General features: G+C 48.1%; 1 protein-coding gene across 3 annotated transcripts in view; it reads left to right on the plus strand.

Annotated features, from left to right (window-relative positions):
- Positions 1-23,547, plus strand: part of NR5A2 (nuclear receptor subfamily 5 group A member 2) — a 125,370-nt gene that overhangs the window by 71,392 nt on the left and 30,431 nt on the right. For all 3 annotated transcript variants that reach the window (XM_018060819.1, XM_018060818.1, XM_018060817.1), the window contains 2 exons: positions 4,916-5,035; positions 10,514-10,661. In XM_018060819.1, the coding sequence (XP_017916308.1) occupies positions 4,916-5,035; positions 10,514-10,661 (268 nt within the window). The remainder of the gene's footprint in view (positions 1-4,915; positions 5,036-10,513; positions 10,662-23,547) is intronic.

Below are 23,547 nucleotides of genomic sequence, written 5' to 3' on the forward strand. Positions count from 1 at the left end.
TCAGAGCTCACCTGAAGCTATCACAGTATTGTTAAGCGGCTCTGCCCCAGTACAAAATAAAGAGTTTGAATTAAAAGAGAAAGAAGCAGGGTGAAGCGGCCCCAGCGTCTGGTACACATGGGGCTATAATAACAGACGGACCCTTCCCATGCTTCTTGCAGTGTGACTTTCTTGAAGGCAGGGTGTGACCTGGTCACCTCCGTTTGTCCCCCGAGTCTCTAGTACGAGGCCTGGTACGCACCAGCTTTAATGATCAGAAATGGGAAATGGGTTTTTGTCTACTTTCAGTTACCGACCCACGTCAGTTGAACGTTTTCCTAAATGCCTTTCTTGAAGCTGCCCCACAGTGACTTATGACGTTGATTTTCAAATAAAGGCCCCTGGGGGAGGGAATGTGGACTCACAGTTCCGTGGCCAGACGGTGAGAAGATAAAGGGGGAGGGGGCATCAGAGAGGCTCTGATAAGTTCCGTGTGGGCTTGAGAAAGATCCACACATTTTGCTTCTTCTAATTGTTTGCCAGCCTCACTGCACTTATGAGAAAGCACAGGTTTCTAATGATTAACCTCCTGGGTTGTGGGGAGGGGTGCGGGCAACCCCGTGAGGCCTGCGCTTGTTCACACGCTCATCTATAATGTCAGCCTGAGTCGTTGCCCGCGGAGCAGCCAGGCTTCTGAGATAAGCCCTCCCTTTTATTACAGCTGATAACGCAGGATCGTGTGAAGTGGCATTGCCAGCTAGCGAGAGGCTCTGATGTGTCCTGGAAGTTATAGTCCGTTCGTCCACCCGAAAGTGTTAACAGTGTGAATACCCAGAGAACTGACTCGAAAGGAGGAGATAGTTTTTCTCCTTCCCACCCCACCCCCCCTCCACTGTATCACCTGTAAGCTTGTTTTCTAAAGAGAAGTTATCTTTAAATTGCCACCATCTCTTATCTGGAGATAAAGAAGAAGCTGGTCGTCATATTTGCCTTGTCCTTTCATTCAAAGAGCTGCGTACAAGCTAGGACACGCAAAGCCCAGGGAAGCTGCATACTCACCAATTTCAAGATAACGTAAAATATCTTATAATCAATTATGGAAATACTGAAATGGGGTGTCAGCCTGGAAAGCCTCCTCAGAGAGCCTTAAAACAAGGGATCAGTTGCCTGAGAGGGGTGTTAAAATTACAATTAGTCAAGAAGTATTTACCGAGCGCCAGCTGTGGGTCCAGACCCACCAGCCCGCATGTGGGGTCATCTGAGTGTTCGAGGGCCCTGCCCTCCACGAGCCCCTGAGTAGTGGCTCTGTCTGTTGTCAAGTGCCAGGGACACAGGCCGCAGGCAGGCACTTACGGGAGTGAAAGTACCTCCATCAGTCACGTGTTCCTCCGTTTATCTCACGAGCATTTCTGCCGAGGTGGCGCAGGGACCCCCAAGAGCTGCTGCTTCCGGGCACCCCCGGCTAAAAAGCGGGGAGACAGGTAAACAAGCACAGCACTTGGTGGAATCAGAAGAAATGACGACATGAACAGCACCAAGTACAAAGCCGAAGATGAGTACTAGCATGAGAGATCGGCGTGCTCAGCTTCGCTCGTTGTTGCAGCTCCCAAGCAAGCTGTGCTTAGTTGCTCAGTTGTTTCTGACTCTTTGCAGCCCCACGGACTGTAGCCCTGCAGGCTCCTCTGTCCCCGGGATTTTCCAGGCAAGAATACTGGAGTGGGTTGCCATTTCCTCCTCTAGGTCCAAAGACGCTGAGGACCCAGGAAATAGATTTCCAAAGCCAGTCTGTCTCCTTCCTGCCTCTGGATGTGGGCAGGGGTGGACGTGAAGACAATCCCACGCCTTCTAGTGTGAGCTGTGCTCAGAGACCTGCCAGGTGGATTTGCATCAGCTGCTGTCCCAGCCCAACCTGTACTCAGAGCGCCCAAGGTTTCCTGTGAAGCAGGGTCTGAGCTTCTGCTCTCACGAGCCCACGCACCAGTGTTGCTGAGCGTTCTCCCCGCAGAGGAGTCATTGCCACAAGTGGGGGCCTGCTTCTGCCTCGTTCACCATTACAGCCCAGACGTGACACTTACTCCCAACCAGCAAGTGGCTCTTCACATCTGTTTATTCAAGGAGTGCAATCCTCTTGGTCAGAGCTGACTCACTAGCTCAGATCATTTCTGATGGAGATGTTTCTGGGTCTGTTTTCCTGATCACAAAGTAGCCTCAATCTCTGCAGCTGCCTTTTTCCTTCTAAACAGGGTCAGTGTGGTCTTCCAGATGGGAGCCTCGTGTTTGACACTGTTTCTTCATTAATGTACTGTCTCACACTTTATTCACTCCATCCTCGTGACAAGAGCTATCTCGTGTATTTTTAGGTGAGAAGATAAGGGTGAGAGAACTAAGTGGCTTGGCCAAGCCCTTGGAGCTGGAAAGCGCACAGTTGTGCCCGGAATCCTTGATTTAGTCTAAGTTCAGGGCTGGCTTGACCACATTCACCGTTTCCTAGACTCGTGGAAATAGTCAGTTCTTTGGAAGGACTGATGCTAAAGCTGAAACTCCAGTACTTTGGCCACCTCATGCGAAGAGTTGACTCATTAGAAAAGACTCTGATGCTGGGAGGGATTGGGGGCAGGAGGAGAAGGGGACGACCCAGGAAGAGATGGCTGGATGGCATCACTGACTCGATGGACATGAGTTTGGGTGAGCTCCGGGAGTTGGTGATGGACAGGGTGGCCTGGGGTGCTGCGATTCATGGGGTCACAGAGTCAGACACGACTGAGCGACTGAACTGAACTGAAGCTTATGTCATTGGATAAGACCCTAATGCTGGGAAGCTTTGAAGGCAGGAGGAGAAGAGAGCAACAGAGGAGGACGAGATGGTTGGATGGTATCACCAGCTCAATGGACATGAGTTTGCGCAAACTCCCGGAGTTTGTGAAGGACAGGGAGGCCTGACATGCTGCAGTCCATGCGATTGCAAAGAGTCAGACAAGACAGAGAGTGAACAACAGCAAGCTCGTATCACTGCTAATGTGTGAGTGAAAACTTCTTAAGAATCCCCAACTATCCAAATCTCATTGAATACGCACTTAAAAATGAGTTTGTTAAAAGTGAGTTAAATTAATTTGAAAAAAAAATGGTTTAGAAAATGCTAGCACTTTTTTAAAAAATTGAGTATGGTTGATTTACAATGTTGTGTTTAGTTCCAGGTGTATAGCAAACTGATGCAATTACATACATTGATATATATTTTTTCAGATATTTTCCATTATAGGTTGTTAAAGATACTGAATATTGTTCTCTGTGCTGCACATTAAATCCTTGTTGCTTATTTATTCTATATGTGGTGGTTTAGTTGCTAAGTCGTGTCTGACTCTTGCGACTCCATGGACAGAGGAGCCAGGCAAGAATACTGGAGTGGCTTGTCATTTTCTTCTCCAGGGGGTCTTTCCAACCCGGGTCTCCTGCATTGCAGGCAGATTCTTTACCAACTAAGCTACGAGGGAAGCCCATTCTCTGTGTAGTCGTGTGTAATATTAATCCCAAACTCCTCATTTATTCCTCCACCCCTCCCATTTTAGCTGTTAGACCACATCTGAGTGTCAGGTGTTATCTACGTAAAAGCATGATGTATCCACATTGAGGCCCAGTCAGATCTTTGGCTGGTTACAGTTGCAAAATGAAGAGAAGCTGCTACAAATAGCCCTGGCAATGGATCCGTGTGCCCTCCACGTCTGACGGTGGATGTGTGACTTGTGCCTGAATAGGTGTGTGAAGAATGCGGTCCCCTGGGAGGGGGTGGCGTCGTGTGGCTGCAGCACTCACTGTGACTCAGCCCTCTGCACCTCACTCCCCTCTGCTGGCGTGGGAGGGAGGTGCTGTTCTCGGCCCGTGTTTCACATGCCGAAACTGAAATGGAGGTAGTTTGTGGGAGGATTGGCCAAATCTTAAAGCAAGTGCAGGTGAGCATCAAGACTGGGCTTGGTGATCGTTCCAGTCAAGGTCTAGCGTGATGTGGACTAGCTGAGACTGAGGACAACGGCCCTGGGCCTCTAAATTCAAAAGTCACTTGAACTGTTGTGCTGATTGCTTCTCATATAAATCCTCACGGTTTGGCAGCTTGCGTGTGTGTGTGTGTGTGTGTGTGCTCGGCCACTCACTTGTGGCCGACTCTCTGAGGCCCCAGGGACTGGGGCCCAGCAGGCTCCTCTGTCCATGGAATTCTCCAGGCAAGAATCCTGGAGTGGGTTGCCATTCCCTTCTCTAGGGGATCTTCCCTGCCCAGGGATCAAACCTGCCCTGTAGCAGATTCTTTACCACTGAGCCACCTGGCAATTCCTGACTTGCTAATATCCATACACTGTTTCAGCTTGGGCCCAGTGTATTAGCCTCTGGACAGGTATACAAGCCTGGGCTCTGGGAGTCATTCTTCTCCTTTTCTTTCGTATCTTATTCTTATTTTGGCTGTGCTGGGTCTTCACTGTGATGTGCAGGCTTTCTCCCCGAGGCATATGGATCTTAGTTTCTGGATCAGGGATGGAGCCCAACTTGCCTGCATTGGAAGGCAGACTCTTAACTGCTGGACCGCCAGGGAAGTCCCTATCCGGGGTCGTTCTAGTGGGGTCCGCTGAGGACTGTCTGAGGCGCCTGTCCCTCCCACGAGCAAACGCTAATAGATGTACTCGTGACAGGTAGACCCATCTGATGGAGTACCTTTTCCTAGCAGCTCATTGATTACAGATACTTTGCTTAAGTATTTCTCTGTGGCCTGAAATGTATTTGTCCAAATGCAAAGAATGACTTTCAGGAGGGAGGGTGTGAATTCATCTGGTGACCGTTGGTGGTTTTCTAGGCTAATATGGTGGGTTCTCTTGTGGGGGGAAAAAAAAAACATGCAAAATAAAAAATAGTAGTGAGTTACAGAGTCATTTTTTTTCCATTTCTTTTACAGGTGGATGACCAAATGAAGCTGCTTCAGAACTGCTGGAGTGAGCTCTTAATTCTCGACCACATTTACCGACAAGTGGTTCACGGAAAGGAGGGCTCCATCTTCCTGGTTACTGGGCAACAAGTGAGTGTAGACGCCAGAAGGAAAAAAGAAGTGTCTTTTTATTAAGCATGTGCAGGATGGCAGGGATTCAACTAGGTCAGAAGCTCTTTTTCACTTTGAAAGGGGTATATATTGGCTGCATATAATTTAGAGACGCTGACTTGGGGCGCCCTGTTCCTGCTCGGATGGTTACAGTGAAACTTGTCCCAGACCGCCCACCCCTGCCAGCCTGCTGGGGTTGCCAGTGGTGCTTTGAAGGGTGAAAACAATTGCTGAGTCAGGATTAGTGGTTGGTACCTTGGGTTTCTTCCCCAAGCTTCTGCATGAATCTATCACACTTGTTTGTTAGCCATTAAAAAAAAAAAAAAAAAAAACACTTGGAAATGATGAAATCTTGGTATTTTGGCGTCATGTTGGTGAAAGAGACTGATTCAGATACAGTATGTCGATCATCTATATCTTTGGCCTGAGGGCAAGCAAGTGAGAAGGAAGGGCAGTGTTCATTTTCAAGAGTCGGTCACTGTTTCCCCCCCCCCCGCCGGCTCCACCTTTATTTTTTTCTTTTTAATTGGTGTGCAACTGCTTTACACTCCTGTGTTAGCTTCTTCTGTATAGGGAAGTGAGTCCGCTGTGTGTGCGTATCCACCCCCCTCGTAGGTGCCCCCCCACCCCGCCATGGGGCCGGCCCACCCCTCTCGGTCGTCACGGGCGCCGAGCTGAGCCCCCTGAGCTCTGCAGCCGCTTCCCACTAGCCATCCGTTTTGCACAGGTGGGTGTGTGCATGTCAGTCCTATTCGCTCGGTTCGTCCCCCTCTCCCCTAGCCAGTCATTATCGAAAAGGAAGATGGAAACAGGAAGTCGCCGTGAGCTCCTGCTCCTTTGTGAATGGGTATTTGTTTGGTCCACAAGTATCCTGCAGGGTCCCTCGGTCACTGTCCTGTGGCTTTGCATATATTAGTGACCAAAACAGCAGAGTACTCAAACGATAAAGGGGCTTAACGCTTTAGCAGGAGAAGCTGACAGTAATCAGTAATCCTAATAAATGTGAAAAGTCAAAGTGCTGTTGAGTTAAAAGAAAAAAAAGGGGACTGCCGTGTAAGGGGATTGGCGTCCTTCCCTGGTGTGCTGCTGTGCGACCCGTGGGTTGCAGTGTTAACGGGACAGGTTGGCTGAGCCTTATTCAGAAGGTGAGATTTGAGCAAAGCCTTGAGGGAAGAAAGACACCTGGCCTTCTGGACACCTGGGAGGAGAGAAAGTCTGCCTAGTGAACCTGATTCCAGGTTCACCGGGTTCTGGCCTGTCCCTCCTGGTTCTTGAACTCCGTTTTCTGTTCTCTGTGGGTTATTGAAATGGATGGGAGGGATGCAGAGACCCGATTAGTCCGGGAGGCTGTTCCAGGCTTGTATTGAAGGTTGCTGCAGGCCTCAGAACTCAGGCACCGTGATCTTTTACATCCAACCATAAATGTTTATGTGCTGTGAAAGCCCGGCAGTGCATATTTGAAAGTGAAAGGCTGTTTCCACATCATTTGCTGAATTATAGATAAATCACATGTTCCTAATCAAGTTAAAGGCAAGCACTGTCTCAGAGTTTTTGCAGGTCGGATCAGCCACCATCACTGCCTGGCCCCTGCTTCCTGCACGGCTCCTGAGAAAAAGGCTTTCTAGAATCAAGCCTCAGTGGGCTTGACTTCCTGATCTTTTGAATTTCCGTTGAGCATTTCCAGCCTGTGACCCGGGTCTTTGGAAGAAGTGTACCCATTTTCACAGCCTCATCACAGCCCGCCTCCCAGCCCCCTCCCTCCCGGGCCCCACGGGAGCTCCATTAGAAGAACAAGACTCAGCCCACAAATTAATTTGATTTTGTCCTTCCGAGTTCCAGAAATCAAATGGGTTTGTGCCGTTCTTTCTCAGAGCACTTCCATTCCTGCTCTTAGAAATGCTCCTCATTTCACGTTTCATTTTGCGCTAAGTGCTGACCCTGGGTAAAGGCAATTACCATGTAAAAAGTAGAGAAAGTGCCCTCTTCCTCCGATTTTCCAAACCAAGAATGGTCAAGGAGTGGCTGGCGTTTCTCGTGTTCAGGATCAATTATTGCTGCTTCGTGTTTTGCCATCACAAGGGAACTTCTTACTTAACCCTGAAGTTAGCTATTTTAATGCTGTCTTTTCTTCTGGCTTCTCTAAGAGTGCACTAAATAACCTTTTTAAGCCAAAAGGAAAAAAGTGATTGTCAGTAACATTAAGCATCGCCAAGTCAATTCTATACATCAGTATTTAGCATCTTGTCACTGTGATAAGAATCCATTTCTTTTCCGTATTTTTAAACCACATGCACACAAAACATATGGCTGAAAGTGCATATATGAAATAGCAACCGAGGATTTTGAAGTGACGCTGCTTTTAGTGTTTACATATTGTCGCTAATGAACAGCCGCTGTAACATTTTCCTATGGGAAGGGCCTGCTGGCACCTTTTTCATTATCTTCTGTTATTGCGTGTCGTATTAAAAAGACAGGCATCTTCCAGCATACAAGTCATCAAAAATTTCAGCTATCAGAACGGAAAGCAATTTAGCTAAAACTGTTGCTCCCTTTATGATGAGCGAAATTTATCCAAAGGGGACATCCACTTATAGTATTTCTTCAATATCTCCCTTGAATTTAATGGCACAAAGATTCCGGGTAAGGGAGTAATAAATTAATTTTACTAAGTACATAAAAGACAAGGCCAGCTGCTCCTGCGGTGAGCGCAAACTCCACATTCGACAATGAAAATATAATTATGTTTGTAATAAAATGTAAAGAAGTTGCAGATCTGGGCGCTGTTTCAGGAATAAATCACTGCTCCTCCTTCAGAGCCGTGTGATTTGATAAATTATCCTTGAAGGAGAGGTTATCAGAGCCCCCACTTGATGAGCATATTTGAGCTCACGCATTAGCCTGTATATAAATATATAGCGATAAAGTTGCTGGTGTGCCAATTGATTTCCCGAAGTCCACCTCACTACAGAGTCGCGTGAAACCATTTCAGTTCCTTTCTCTTAGAATGTGTTTATGTTTCCAAGTATGAAATTCTGACAGTTGAACTTATTTCAGACCTATCTGATCTATATACACCTCCCAAGTTTTAACTTACCCATCTCTTTAAAAAATGAATTTAGCGTCCTTCCAGTTACAATGTACTTCATTTGCAACTATGAAGTTTTAGTTTTGTAACTTTCAGCTCAGTTCAGTCGCTCAGTCGTGTCCGACTCTTTTGCGACCCCATGAACCGCAGCACGCCAGGCCTCCCTGTCCATCACCAACTCCCAGAGTCCACCCAAACCCATGTCCATTGAGTCGGTGATGCCATCCAACCATCTCATCCTCTGTCATCCCCTTCTCCTCCTGCCTTCAATCTTTCCTGGCATGATGAGTCAAATGAGTCAGCTCTTCGCATCAGGTGGCCAAAGTATTGGAGTTTCAGCTTCAGAATCAGTCCTTGCAGTGAACACCCAGGAACTGATCTCCTTTGTAAGTTACTGCCTACCTATTAGAACCGCACACACAGCAGAACTGATTCAACCCCATCTTAATAATAAAAAAGAATCGTGTGTTCGGCCCCTCGGTCGTGTCTGTGTCTTTACGGCCCTGTGGACTGCAGCCCACCAGCCTCCTCTGTCCATGGATTTCCCAGACAAGACTACTGGAGCGGGCCGCCGTTCCCATGTCCAGTAGCAGCGTCTGTGGCCACTTTAGCACACTTGCCAGGTGCAGGGCTGACTAGTGACTTTTTTTACTGTGTTACGTGCATTCTGAGCTGTAGTGACGATGCTTTCAGCTGGTGATTCCAAGTTGGTAATGTCCCAGCTGTTCTCGTTTCTTAATGGTGGTGGGCGTGGGTGGCCCCTTGCTGGTATCCAGCAGAACGCCTCACTGAGAGGAGGGCGCGAAAGGACGGGGCCTTCCCGAGACTTCCACAGGCCCCGCCCTCCCTGCTGCTCTGCCCCGGGCCCCCCACCTCTGACCCTGGCTGCCATTGCCTGCTCTGCCTCACTTTGTCCCTGTAGGATTTATATTCTTCTCATTAGGAGGAGTAGGTGGACCCTGTACAGTCCCCGAGGGATTTGGAGCTGAGCCGCCCCTGTTAAGTAAGAAGAACGTCCTTGGAGGTGGAAGTTCTCCTGTCGGGACCTGGTCCAGTGGAGGGTGGGGCCTCCCTGGGCGTGCCCGGCGGGTGACCCTGCAGTGGTTGTGGCATCCATCCTTCCGCTGGGCCTCTGCCTCCGGCTCAGGCTTCAGGCCGCCTGCGTGCTGGCCCTTCCTTTCACTCGGTCTGAGACAGAAGTCACAGGAGCACTTAGAGCAGCTGACGTGGGAATTTAGGGGGAGAGGCGGGCACCTGGCCCAGGCGCGGAGGACGGTGTGGTGGGATGCGGGGCCTCCCGAGGACACCCATTGACTGGGGCTTTTTCATGCACAGTTGACTCTCTGTAAACTGATTGACACCTTTGGGGGCGGCGTCTTTCCACTGACTCATAATTTTTCCTCGAAAAAAGGTTTCTGTGCACCCAGTATTCTCTAGTTAAAGCTGAAAATTCAACTCATCATATTTACACACACACACACAAAATCCATTCTGCCTTATTTTTAATTGCAAATTCTCCTCGAGGGACTCATTCTCCTGCTTAGGAGGCAGCCCTGTGCCTTCTCCTAGAGAAGCAAGTGCAGTCAATTATGGTAATGAAATGTCAATAAATATAAAAATTTAATACAGTCTGCTCCGGGTGAGTGGCAGATGAGGACTTGCCTCCCAGACAAATTTGCTGCTGCTGCAAATATTAAATGCACCTAAAAGAATATCTGGTTGCCTGAGAGCCCGCCAGTGAAGAAAAGGATGGGGGCGGCAGGTACCAACTGGGCTCTGCCATTATGCCGTAATTGCAGCAGCAAAGCCGGTTCTGCCATTGACAGCCACCCCAACATCTTAACTTGCTATTGTAGGTCGAACTTTTGGTGTCCTTGTGAATAGTCTGAGATGGATGCCTCCGCTGCTCCTTTTTTTTTTTCCTTCTTTTAACAGAGAAGAAAATAAGCCTTTTTCGTTTTCAAATCAAGAAATTATTCTTCTCATAAAGAAGATCGTTGTGTCTTTAGAGAGTGATGTGTTAATAATTGCGTTAGGGTAGCTAGTTGTTGCAGCTGTTTAGGAGGCAGACTCTTTGAGATCCCATGGACTGTAGCCCACCAGGCTCTTCCATCCATGGGATTCTCCAGGCAAGAATACTGGAGTGGGTTGCCATTTCCTCCTCTGGGGGATCTTCCCGACCCAGGAATTGAGCCTGTGTTTCCCAAGTCTCCTGCATTGTCAGGCAGATTCTTTACTGCTAAACCACCTGGGAAGCCCCATGTCTGTGTATATATGTGTGTTTAAAGTCTCAATAAGTAGTCAATGTACCAGACTTGCCAGTTCCACACCTGCAGTTTTTCCTACTAACACGCCGTGGTTCTGTGTTACAGGTAGACTATTCCGTCATAGCCTCACAGGCGGGGGCCACGCTCAACAACCTCATGAGCCATGCACAGGAATTGGTGGCAAAGCTTCGTTCTCTACAGTTTGATCAACGAGAGTTCGTGTGTCTGAAGTTCTTGGTGCTCTTTAGTTTAGGTAAGGAATCCTTTCCTCATCCAAGTGACTAAATGATCCCAACCTTTGAGTGCCTTGAAGTCCATCCATGGTTTTGTTTTTGCAAAAGAGAAGAACTTTCTTTTCTAATCATGACATCTTCCAGCTTGATCATGTTTTCCTGTGTGGTCCTGGCTGAGTTGTAGCTCCGTAGTGGGTGGACTGGGGCGTGGAGGAGTCATGACTGACGGCCGTAACAAGTGGCTGACCCTGATGGAAAGCTGAGGCAGAGGGCCAGGAAGGACACGTGGGGCCACACTGGGGCTGCCTTATCTGCTGTTAATCATTTCTCTGTACCTTTTGCTTCAGCTTGCAAGCTACTGCTGTTTTTGTTCTTATAAAATATGGAGAGTAATAAAAAACTTGATTCTTAAATCTCTATCAGAATTAACTAGAGTATGTGCATAACCAAACGCACACTGTGCAAGCATGAAAGATGATGGTTGTCAAGGGGAAAGGATGCTTCTTTAGGAAAGCTTTGGAGAAGAAAGATAACTAAGCAAGACAGATTAGCTAAATCAAGGTTCCCAGTGAGTCAGCTGAGAAAAATCACCACTGCTTGGAATAAAAAAAGGATTAAGGAGATGGATTTTTATTGACTTCAAAGGAACAGATTTTTCTGCCTGTCCCATACTTGATTTCTGTATTTTGTTGGCTTAATAAAGCCAACTTAAATAAACTTTTTGCCAAGTGCATTTATTACTTATTGGCAGACAGCTGAGGGAGGCAACTTCCCTTGAATGAAAAAAATGCAGAAATCAGATTTACCAACATATGTTTTTTCTTTAGTCTTCAGTTATAAGATAGTTGTGAATTCATATGCTAAGAAATAAAACAATAAAACACACTGCAAAGTAAAACAGATGTGTCTACGCTCCAAATTTGGTACTTTCGTTTTAAAATTCTTCTTGACAACGCAGCACAACTGTTGCTAATAAAGGCATAGTTTGAAGTAATAGAACCAGAGTTAATTTTTCACATGTAGTCAACATTTAAAAGAAAAGGGACATTTTCATATTTTGGAAAATGTGATAAATATAGCAAAAAGAAATGTTACTGAAAATTTGAAAAGACACCAGAACTTCATAGATGCAGTGTTCAAAGGTTTACATGCCAGCCCTGGGACCTGTGTGGTTTCTATATTAACCACAAGAAATAGGAGAGTTCTGTTCACCCAAGTCTCTGCCTTTTACCCAAGAGCTTTTCTTTTTTTTTTAATGGAAAGGAACATGACGCACAGGCCTGTTTGCTGTCATCTCACAAATTATTCTGCTTTATCGCAAGATCTTAGTCTTTTCAACTCACGCATTTGATCAGTAATTAAATGAAAAATGTGGTAATGTGTGTGTAAGAAATCTTACAGCATTTCAGTGATAAAATATTTAAAGAGAGTCATCTCACTTCAATGGTATTTTAAATTCGTTGAAGAACTGCGTGACATTTGAAGATGCGGAGATTAACCATCAGCCATGTTTCATTTTCATCGCTTTTATCTTCCTTCATCATTTTTTCAAAATTATTATATTCTCTGCCAAATCCTATGGATGGGTGGTCAGGGGCGTGGGCCGGGAGGCGGGAGGGGCAGTTCTGAAGTGCTCGAAACACTCGAACTTCACAGGTTTTCCTCCTGAACAGTTGAGCCGTGTGTTTACCAGAACCGCACTCTCTGTTTTAGTGAGTATGTTAACCGTTTCAGGATCCTGAGCATCAGGGAATACCCAGTTGAATGTCCCTTAAAACTATGCTTGTTTGTGGCTTAAGGAAGAAAGGAAAGCATGGCTTTCTGGTTAGATGTAAATCAAGTCTGGCCAGGGGTTCATTTTTAAAGAATCACGAATAGTTTCGGGGCATAAAGTCCAAGTAGTTTCCAATCTGTGAATGGAAAACTTTAGTCCCCCGTAGAAACAATAAATAATCAGTCTTTGGAAGGGATGTGGTAATTCACCATTGGGCACCTATGACAGCCGCCAAAGCCTGTGGTACCCAGGATGGATGTGAAATCAGATCAGGGCCTCCCCCAAAAGCTGACCGTGTGCCCCTGAGTCTGAAACCTGCAGTGTTCCTGTCCCAGGTTTATTCCTGTATTGCTGTGGTCAATATCCCTTGAGATATTCCCATCTCAAGGCTCCAGCCTTGAGCCCCTGGGATCCTGGGGATGGCTGGGGCTTCGTGTGGACTCATCTGAGGTCAGGGGCTGTGTGGACTGAAAGATGAGGTGGGCTTTCCAGGTGGATGTGGTGAGAGTAGGTGTGAGCCCTCGCAGGTCCAGCCTCCTAAGACACAGGATGCCACGCCATGCAGAACACGGGAGGCGGGAGGGCAGAGGAACTGGAGACCAGCAGGGGATGTGGCCGGAGAGGCAGGCGAGAGGCACTGCCTGAGCTGAGCACTTCCTGTCCCAGCCATGGGGATGCAGTGGAGACCAAAAGTGGGGGCCACAGTCTTCATCCTGCAGAAAGTCCGGATGCTTTTTAAAGGGGTGGAGGCGTGTCACTGAAGGGGATTTGCCCTCCCTGTAGCGACGTGGAAAGTGGACTAGAAACTGTATTCAGTGGACTTAATGTGCCTTGAAGACAGGAGTGAGGTGGGTGTGGACTTGTCACAGGGCACAGACCTCAGGATGTGAGGAGCAGAGGAGTGCAGAGGAGAGGCTGGGATGCATCTCGGGGTTCTGGGCTCCTCACACAGAAGAGGAGATTCTACAGGAGCATCCCCGGACTGAGTTCAACCAGTTATGTCCGAGTCTTTGTGACCCCATGGAGCCTGCCAGGCTCCTCTGTCCATGGGATTCTCCAGGCAAGAATACTAGAGTAAGTTACCATGCCCTCCTCCAGGGGATCTTCCTGACCCAGGGATCAAAGCTGGGTCTCCTGCATTGCAGGCAGATTCTTTGCCGTCTGAGCCACCAGGGAGGCAACTAGGCTTCTCCTAAAAGTTGTCCTACACTGAAGCTGCATCCTGATTTCTTGAACAGCTAATGACAGAACTAAAGTAAAAGTTGCAGCTGACCCAAATTCTTCCAATCTGCTACCTGAATTTTTCCCCTTCAGATTGTGTCCATAAGCAGACATCAGTTGCTTTAAGCTGGTTTAGAAAAAGAAAAAGTGAAAAAATGCCCTGTCTTCCCGAATCTCTCTCTGTGTGATAGAATAAACTCGAGTCCTAGTCCTCAATATTTTTGTTTGTTTGTTTGTTTCCTTAAAATCCTGTTACTTACTTATTTTTTCTTTTTCTCACCTAAATATGCTCAGTTGTGTCCAAGTTTTTGCAACCCCATGGACTGTAGTCCCCCCGCCTCCTGTGTCCACGGGATTCTCCAGGCAAGAATACTGGGGTGGGTTTCCATTTCCTCCTCCAGGGCATCTTCCTGACCCAGGGATCAAACCCACATCTCCTGTGGCTCCTGCGTTGTCAGGCAGGTTCGTTACCACTGAGCCACCTGGGAACCGTTCTCACCTTACTATGAGATAACATAATTTGCATCTGTGGAGACAATTCTCAATTGTCCAGTGCAAACAGATGCCCCAAGAGAGGCCAAAATAAAATGTTTATTTATTGGCTTGTACTCCCACCTTTTAAAGAGGAATCAAGGTTGCTGATGCCATTTGCTGTCAGCCACCAGGACAGAGGTGACTCTCATAGAGGAAGAGGTAGGCGTGTGGGGTCATGATCCCAATACTGTCTTTACCGTGTGCCTTCCAAGACCAGTAGACTGGTCCCGTCCACTGCATCACCTGGAAACACATGCAGAGTTGCAAAGGTCTGAGCTGAGCTGAGAAGGTCACCTGGCCTGTAGCTGCTGCTTCCTGGGTAAGGTCGTTGCACGGTCCAGGCCAGCAGGGACGTGAATGCGGTCTGAGAGCTCAGAGCAGTGTCCCAGCTAAGAGGTCACCCTGGCCAGGATCTTCTCCGCCTCAGGGCTCCGTGCCTGGACTTGCTGGACTCCCGTTCGACCCCGGGTGGCAGGAGAAAATAGACATGTACTATGTCGCGTCTCGCCTGGCGTGCGCCCTGGCCTGTTGTGAGTCACTCTCTTGTCTGCTCAGCATTCCTGACAGCACTTTTTCATACTCAGCTGAGTGGAAGAGATTGTTTCTTCTCTTTGAGACGATTTCCCCGACCTAAAAAGTTGATTGGGGTTAAAAGTTGTCCTTTAATTTTCTCTATAGCCCAGATTTCATTGCTTGGTACACAGCAGGGACTTAGGAAATGTCACTGATAAAGTGGACACATCAACAGAGTTCAGTTCAGTTCAGTCGCTCAGTCGTATCCGACTCTTTGCAACCCCATGAACCACAGCACACCAGGCCTCCCTGTCCATCACCAACTCCCGGAGTCCACTCAAACTCACGTCCATCAAGTCGGTGATGCCATCCAGCCATCTCATCCTCAGTCGTCCCCTTCTCCTCCTGCCCCCAGTCCCTCCCAGCATCAGGGTCTTTTCCAATGAATCAACTCTTCGCATCAGGTGGCCAAAGTATTGGAGTTTCCGCCTCAGCATCAGTCCTTCCAAGGAACACCCAGGGCTGATCTCCTTCAGAAGGGACTGGTTGGATCTCCTTGTAGTCCAAGGGATTCTCAAGAGTCTTCTCCAACACCACAGTTCAAAAGCATCAATTCTTCGGCACTCAGCTTTCTTCACAGTCCAACTCTCCCATCCATACATGACCACAGGAAAAACCATAGCCTTGACTAGACAGACCTTTGTTGGCAAAGTACTGTCTCTGCTTTTGAATATGCTATCTAGGTTGGTCATAACTTTCCTTCCAAGGAGTAAGCGTCTTTTAATTTCATGGCTGCAGTCACCATCTGCAGTGATTTTGGAGCCCAGAAAAATAAAGTCTGACACTGTTTCCCCATCTATTTGCCATGAAGTGATGGGACCGGATGCCATGATCTTTGTTTTCTGAATGTTGAGCTTTAAGCCAACCTTTTCACTCTCCTCTTTCACTTTCATCAAGAGGCTTTTTAGTTCCTCGTCACTTTCTGCCATAAGGGTGGTGTCATCTGTATATCTGAGGTTATTGATATTTCTCCTGGCAGTCTTGATTCCAGCTTGCGCTTCTTCCAGCCCAGCATTTCTCATGATGTACTGTGCATACTCAGCTTTATTTTTTTAGAAGCAACTTTTATTAATTTTTGTTTCATATTAGAATATAGTTGATTTATAATGCTATGTTAGTTTCAGGTATACAGAAACATGATTCAGTTCGACTTATTCAGTTTTAAACTCAAGGCAAAGCCTTTACCGAAATAGTTTGTGGTCTGTAATAGGAGGTATTCAGTCAGAAAGTTCTGTCTAAGTGCTTAGTTGACTCAGGGGTGTCCAACTCTTTGTGACTCTATGGACTGTAGGCCGCCAGGCTCCTCTCTCCATGGGCTTCTCCAGGCAAGAATACTGGAGTGGGTTGCCATGCCTTCTTCCAGGGAATCTTCCTGACCCAGGGATTGAACCCACGTCTCCTGCATTAGCAGGTGGGTTCTTTATCTACCCAAGTGCAGGTTAATTTTCAGAGACTATTTTTTTCCAAAGTACTCTATAAACTACCTCCTCAAAATTAAACTCATTCTTTCTCTCTTCTTTAACTGAAGTGTAGTTGATTCACAGTGTTCCAGGTGCACAACAACGTGATTTAGTTACGAGTGCACGTGTATATATTTCTCCAGATTCTTGTTCAATACGGCCTGTTCAGTTCAGTCGCTCAGTCGTGTCTGACTCTTTGTGACCGCATGAATCACAGCACGCCAGGCCTCCCTGTCCCTCACCATCTCCCGGAGCTCACTCAGACTCACGTCCATCGAGTCTGTGATGCCCTCCAGCCATCTCATCCTGGGTCGTCCCCTTCTCCTCCTGCCCCCGATCCCTCCCAGCATCAGGGTCTTCTCCAGTATTAACTTTAGTTCCCTGTGCTGTGCAGTAGGTCCTTGTTGGTTTCCCTACTTTATACCTGGTTGTGTGTGTGTTAATCTCAAGCTCCTCACTTATCCCCTGCACCTTTCCCCTTTGGTAACCATAAGTTTATTTTCTTTGTCTGTGAGTCTGTTTCTGTTTTGTAAGTAAATTCATTTGTATCATTTTTTTCAGATTCCACCTGTAAGTGATATCATGAGCTTCCCTAGTGGCTCAGACAGTAAAGAACCTGCCTGCAGTGCAGGAGACCCAGGTTCAGTCCCCTGGAGAAGGGAATGGCTACCCACTCCAGTGTTCTTGCCTGAAGAATCCCATGGGCAGAGGAGCCTCCATGGGATCTCAAAGAGTCGGACATGACTGAGCAACTAACGCTAACTCACTCTAGACTGCTTGTCTTTCTCTGTCTTGACTTACTTCATGTAGTGTGATAACCTCTAGGTCCAACCATGTTGCACAATTGCATTATTTTCTATTCCCAGTTTGCATTCTCCCAGGTTATGTGGAGAGCTATTGTTTATAAGCTCTTAGGGAAAGTGAAGTTGTAGTAACATTAGAAAGAATATCAGTGGCTAAAACCAGGTGGTTAACGCATATCTGTTCCAAGCAAGTAAATGCAAGAAGGTAAGCCTTCAGCCCATGTTTACAAACAGTGGCTGAGGACGGCTGTCTGGTCCTTCTCAGGGTGGACACAGTCGTGTCTCAATCCATCGTGGCAGCTCTTAGCTTCGCTCCAAGCGTCCAGGTGTTGACTGGGGTGCTGCTCACGAGTAACACAGCGCAGGGAAGAGTCATGCTCTGAGGCCAGACACCCCAGCGGAGTGGGGTAGGTGGGGCCGGGTGACAACTGACGTGAAATCCCCAGCCTGACAGCCGCCCTCATCCAGCTGCCGCCCGCAGCCCGTCCCGGAGGAGTGCCGAGTGAGCAGAGGTGTTTCCTTCGTCCCCTGGCTCGGCTCCTTCGTCCCCTGGCTCGGCTCCTCCGTCCCGCGGGCTCAGCACAGCCCCTGCACCTCAGGGCCATCAGGCACAGTGTCTTAAACACCAACAACCGTCCAAGCAATTGCTGAGTGTCCAAGAACAAAACAGCGTTAGTGTGGCCTGATCCAGGGTCAGAAGGGGTTTTGACGGTGGCTGGGTAGCGCCTGCAGGTCCGAAAGTCCTTGGAAAATTACAAGTTGGAAAGCGAGATATTTCTAAGGCCGGAGAGAGTGATTTTCTCCTATCTGTGGCTGCCGTAAGCTTTGCAGCCTGACCCGACACCGGGGGCCAGCCGTTGTTCTCGGTGAGGTCAATGCCGCTGAGCCCCCGGATTAACCAGCTCTCTGGCCCATGAGAAGGGGACGTGTATCTGGTTTGTGCCAAGCTTTCTCTTGAACATATAGTAGGTTTTTAAGTAATACGTATTGCGTGTTTCACAAATGAAATGCTTTTCCACCCAACTTCCGGGTTAAAAAGAAAGGGGTGAAACCTGGTGAGGGGAGGGATAAAATGGAATATTGGCGTTGATGTATACACAGTACTATATATAGACTAGATGAGTAACGAGGACCTTCTGTGTAGTGCAGGGAGCTACTCAGTACTCTGTAATGGCCTATGTGGGAAAACGGTCTTAAAAAGAGAGGAGATACATCTACGCAAACCTGGCCTTTCCAGGTGGTTCAGTGGTCAAGAGCCACCTGCAGTGCAGGAGACTCAGGTTCGATCCCTGGGTCGGGAAGACCCCCTGGAGAAGGAAATGGCAACCCACTCCAGTATTCTTGCCTGGAGAATCCCATGGACAGAGGAGCCCGGCGGGCTGCAGTCCACGGGGTCACGGCCTGGAGACTGACCAGCAGGATCGCGTATGTGTAGCTGGCTCACTGTGCTGAGCGCCTGGAACTAGCACAACATCCTAAATCAATGACACTCCAATAAAAATATAAAATATTTATATTATTAAAAATTTTTTTTAAGTAATAGAAACTGGAAAAATTAGTTTTAAGAAATGTACAGAGTTTCAAGGCAGGAGGCTAGAAAATAGATCCTCTGGATACATTTTAGAGAATTCGACATCTTTTTATTTTAGAAATTAAGGATATGAGTCTTCGCATTTTGAGTGGAGTTCTTGCTAGGGAAGTAGAGACTAAACAGAATCTTCTCCTTTGGGAATAACATAGTCAATGAAATTAAGGACCGATGCTCAGTATTCAGGTTCTGTTGAAATGGTGGCGCTAAGAGGCTCAATGTCAACGTGAGCCATGGAAGGAGGGGGCAGGAAGGCGTTTCTCCTCTAGTGTTAACCATAAAGTACCCTCAGGACTTCCCTGGTGGTGCAGTGGCTAAGAATCCTCCTTCCAATGCTGGAGATCTGGGTTTGATCCCCAGTTGGGGAACTGAGATCCCACATGCCGCAGGGCAGCTAAGCCCAAGTGGTACAACTGGAGAAGCTTGCGTGTTGCAACAGAGACTCAGCAAATTTTAAAAAACGTTGTTAAATGCCTTCAAGTGGGTAAACGTCTTACTGTCCCCCTTTCATTTCGTGTTTGAAAGAAGACCAGGTAGTCTGCCCCAGCATTGCAGGCTTAGAGCCATGTCTGGAACTGACAGCCCCAAAGCCCAGTCTGGCACAACAGACTGTTCAGGGACCTATGAGCTCATCAGGCAGTGTTTCCTAAATGCTCCCTGCATCCTAAGGCACCGTCTCTACAGACAGAAAGATGCAGGGAATCAGGACTGTCATCTGAAGAACATGGGCCAGAGAGCCGACCATACTCTCTTGGGTAAAAGCAGGGAGCTGCTTTGCATGAATTTCCCATTGTTATTGACTATACTAAGTAATTGCAAAGCTTTCCACTTCCCTTGGTTTCTAAATGTGCGCGTGTGTGCGATACCGTATGTCTGTGTGCACTCTGGGTTCAGGATTGCAGCGAGCTTGTGGAAAGCATTTGTGTCATAGCCTTGGTGCCTCCCTCTCAAAGAATCCCTCGTCGAAGTTGGTTGCTACCTCAGCTTTGCCTCTTTTGACCACGAACCCCACCCCTTAGGAGAGTTGCACGAGTGATCCCAGGCTTTCAGAACTCATGTGTCTGCTTTCTCTCCAGCTGGACTCTGTGATGTTCACAGGAGACGATTAGCCAGAGTAGCTTGATAGTCATCCTCTTGCCCGTTGGTCAACAGCATCAAACGCCCTAAACAGAAAAAGAGTCTAGGAGATTCAGGACGTGACGCTCCTTGGTGGGGAGACGAATTAGGACATTCTGTCTTCTGCTTTGCTAAAGGGTCCGCCCGGACTCTTGCAATGTGATGTTGATTTTGCTAATAGTAAATAAAATTGTACTCGGTTTTCTAGCTTGAGAGTGTGGATGGTGAGTTCCGTCTTTTGAGTTAAAGAGAAGTATTTTTGGTCACTGGTTTTCCCAAAGAGCTTATTCTTTGATGGGATGGGTTTTGTCTTGTGTTTGTTTTTTAATCTCGTCCAGTTAATCCTTCTGCTTGGCGCTTTTACATGAGGGTTTATTCTTGTCTCCTTCTCCTGCGCACGTCATTTCTCCTCCTGGCTGTCAGTGTCAGAACCTGGCCGAGACGCACGGTCAGTGCTCCCCAGGGAGCAGGTGGCAAAGAAGAACGTGCAGTTAGAGCCCCTGTGCAGAGCTCAGAAAGCTGTCCCCGAAGGGGACTCCCGTCACTGTCAGGACCGGCTTGTCTGTGTAGATTTCATTTAAAATGAGGATGTCCTAGTGGGCCAGGAATCGCAGAGCAACTGTTGCTTTCAGACCCCAGTTAACCAGAGGCCACAGGACTTGCGGGAATAGTCAGCATTGCGTGGTTAAGTGGCACACGGGAAAGGCCCACGTGTCCCCGGCCTGGCGGCCTTAGCGGTTCAGTGCTAACCTCCCTAACCGAGGCCGCTGCTCCTTCACTGGGTGGGAAAGACCACCATGAAGGCATTGCCAAGGGTGGCGTGTGCCCTCCTGTAATAAGAGAAGACCACCCCCCTGCACGCCCGCCTCCTCCCCTCTGCCCTGAGAACAGACCAGGGTGTGAGCTGGTTGCTCAGCTGCCTTCCATTCACCAGTTCCAGTCCAGAGGTCACCGAGGCATCAGCATTCAGTCCCGCCTCCTGCGGGGAGGAGACAGTTTTGCAGGATCCGGTGATGACTGGTGAGTTATGGGAAGTCGGGTTGTTCTGGCCTGGGCTGTGCCCCCATGCCCTGCTGACCCCGAACCGGGCAGCCTTGGCAGGAGGCACACATATGGACACAGCAGAGGCCCCGTGCTCTGCCCCCCAACTTCTAGATGAGTCTGGAAGTACGGACAGTCACCTTTCAAGGAGGGGATGCCAGGAGAGGAGCTGCAAAAGAAAGAGCTCGTTTTGCCTGCCTTTCCAGCAGAGGCCCAGCAGCTTTCTGGGTTTGAGGGGTTTTGCCTTTGGACTGTGTGCCCCTGTTGAGTTGGAAGGGGCAATGGAAGGCGGATGAGACCACAGTTCTAAGCAAAGCCACAGGAACCGAGGGAAACACAAAATCCCCTTTGCTTTGCTTTTTGGCAACATTAAATCTAATTCATGAAAGTGGGCCCAGACCCAGCAGATTTGATGACGGTGGTTAACGCTACGTTTGCAGCGCCTGAAGCAAAATGAGCTGTGCTCTCTGTCAATCAGACCCCGACACGCGGGCGTAGGGTCAACTGCGGAGCAAACCCACAGCCCACCCAGAGGGTGCTGCTGTGCTCAGCTTACAGCCTCGGTCCAGAAGTGCTGGGAGAGCTTGCGAAGGCTGGAACCCTAGCAGACCTCCTTATTTGCGCATCCCCCTGTGTGTCTGAATATTGATTCAGTTCTGAAAACAGGTGCAGCTCTCTACACGTCATAGAACTACTTACAAGGTATCTGCAAAACAGATGGAACAGCAAAAACCAGTTTTCCCGTGATGTGGTCATTGGTTTTCCTGAAGCTGGTCTCAATATTTGCTTTATTGTAGCCTTCCAAACCCTCACCTGTGTGCATGCACACACACACACACACCACACACACATACACACCCCACACCCACCCACACACACCACCCCCCCCACACACACACACACACACACACACACATACACACACACACACGCCGTCACTGACTGGTGCCTGGTATTCCCCTCACATCGTCCCCCAAGTGCACTGGTTAAATTGTTCCTTGTGAAACATAAGGGAGAGAGGGCTCCCGGCTTCTTCCCACAATTAGCGTTCAGTCTTCGTTTTTCCCTTTTCGTGTATGATACTCTAATTTAGAAAAACACTCACCAGACACTATCCAGATCTCCACAGTAATGCCCGGCTGATGGAGATGCAGCGGAAGGTAATGCTGGCAAATAAGCATTTCCTAAAATTTATGTAATCATTTGAAATTCAGAAAGGATTGATTAGCATTCAGGAGATGCCCCCGCTCAATATTCACACCATAGAGATTTGGCAGGAGCAAGTAATGGCACATAAAGTTGATGCTTGTCTTAATTAAATGCGGTATAATAGGTGTTGTGTGGATTTTTTTTTTCTTTCAGTGAGCAAAGCAGTTTAGCAATGAGCAGATATAATTCATTTTGGAGTTCTAAGTTTGAGCTGAATCGATATGAATTTACAGCCGTGGAAGAAGTGATTATCATTTGTTATCTGCTGGCGCAAGAATATAATTGCTTGACTAGCATTTATTTAGGCATATTTCTGAATAGCTTATGCCTAAAAATATTTATCATTTTTTAGTTGTTCACACCAATATTGTCATTTTGCTAACTACTGCCATTTAGGGAGACGATTTTTCAGAGTGTGATTGGGCTGGCAAACTGGGAATGAGCAGGGAGGGAAGTGGTGGGGGGCGCGGGACGTTCTGCCCAGGTATCTCTTGCCTTGGTCCTGTCAGCTGCTCTGTGACGACCCCAGAACCTGCTGTCTTAGTCTGGACTCAGAAGAAATTAGTTGGTTAATGTGGCCAGTTCAGGTCCACACACTAGTTAACCCCAGACCCCTCGGGGGCATTCTAGAATGGAGCCAGTCTGTCTCTCATGGCTGAAACACTCGTAAACCGTTTTCCTCTTTGATAAAATCCAGTCTTGAGTTCTGGGTACATTTGGTTTTTGTTGTTGTTCAGTCACTAAGCGATGTCTGACTCTTTGTAACCCCAGGGATTGCAGCACGCCAGGTCCATCACCAAGTTCCCAGAGCTTACTCAAACTCATGTCCATTGAGTCGGTGATGCCATCCAGCCATCTCATCCTCTGTCTTCCCCATCTCCTCCTGCCTTCAATCTTTCCCAGCATCAGGGTCTTTTCCAGTGAGTCAGCTCCTCTCATCAGGTGGCCAAAGTACTGGAGCTTCAGTTTCAGCATCAGTCCTTCCAGTGAATATTCAGGACTGATTTCCTTTAGGATGGACTGGTTTGCTTTAGGATATTTGGTTAAGAAAGACCAATTCAAGCCAGGAACCAAGAAGAAATATAAAAGATAAAGGCCTTTCATCGTTTTGAAGCGTTAAATGACAAAACACACCGAGTGCCTGCTACAGGTAAAACCATTGCCCTGGGCACTGGGTCTTTCCACACAGTCTTTCCAAGGAGCAGGAAGCTTCCCCTCGGACACAGAACCCAGGGACGCCATCCCAGAAAAGGCCTTCCCTGGGCCGCATACCCTGATGCTGGGGCTTCCTCCCTGCTTGCTTCCTTCCCGGGGCCACATCACAGGCCGCAGGCGTGGCCGGCTCACCAGTGAGAAGGCCTTCGTCAGCCCTCACGTGGCGTGAGTCTGACCACCCGCAGAGGCAGGAGGAGCGGGAAGCCGGGCGTGGGGTCCAGTAGCACCTCTGGAGGGGACCCTGACCCGCACCCTGAGCTGCCTGGACTTTTGGCAGAAACTGTGGGCCTGCCCCCGAAAAAGACACCAAATCCTAGAACTTTACGCATAAAAGACCCTGCACTGAGTCCAAGGCCAAGTCCAGGCACTTCT

Source organism: Capra hircus, chromosome 16, assembly GCF_001704415.2.
Source record: "Capra hircus breed San Clemente chromosome 16, ASM170441v1, whole genome shotgun sequence".
NCBI classification, from domain to species: Eukaryota; Metazoa; Chordata; class Mammalia; order Artiodactyla; family Bovidae; genus Capra; species Capra hircus.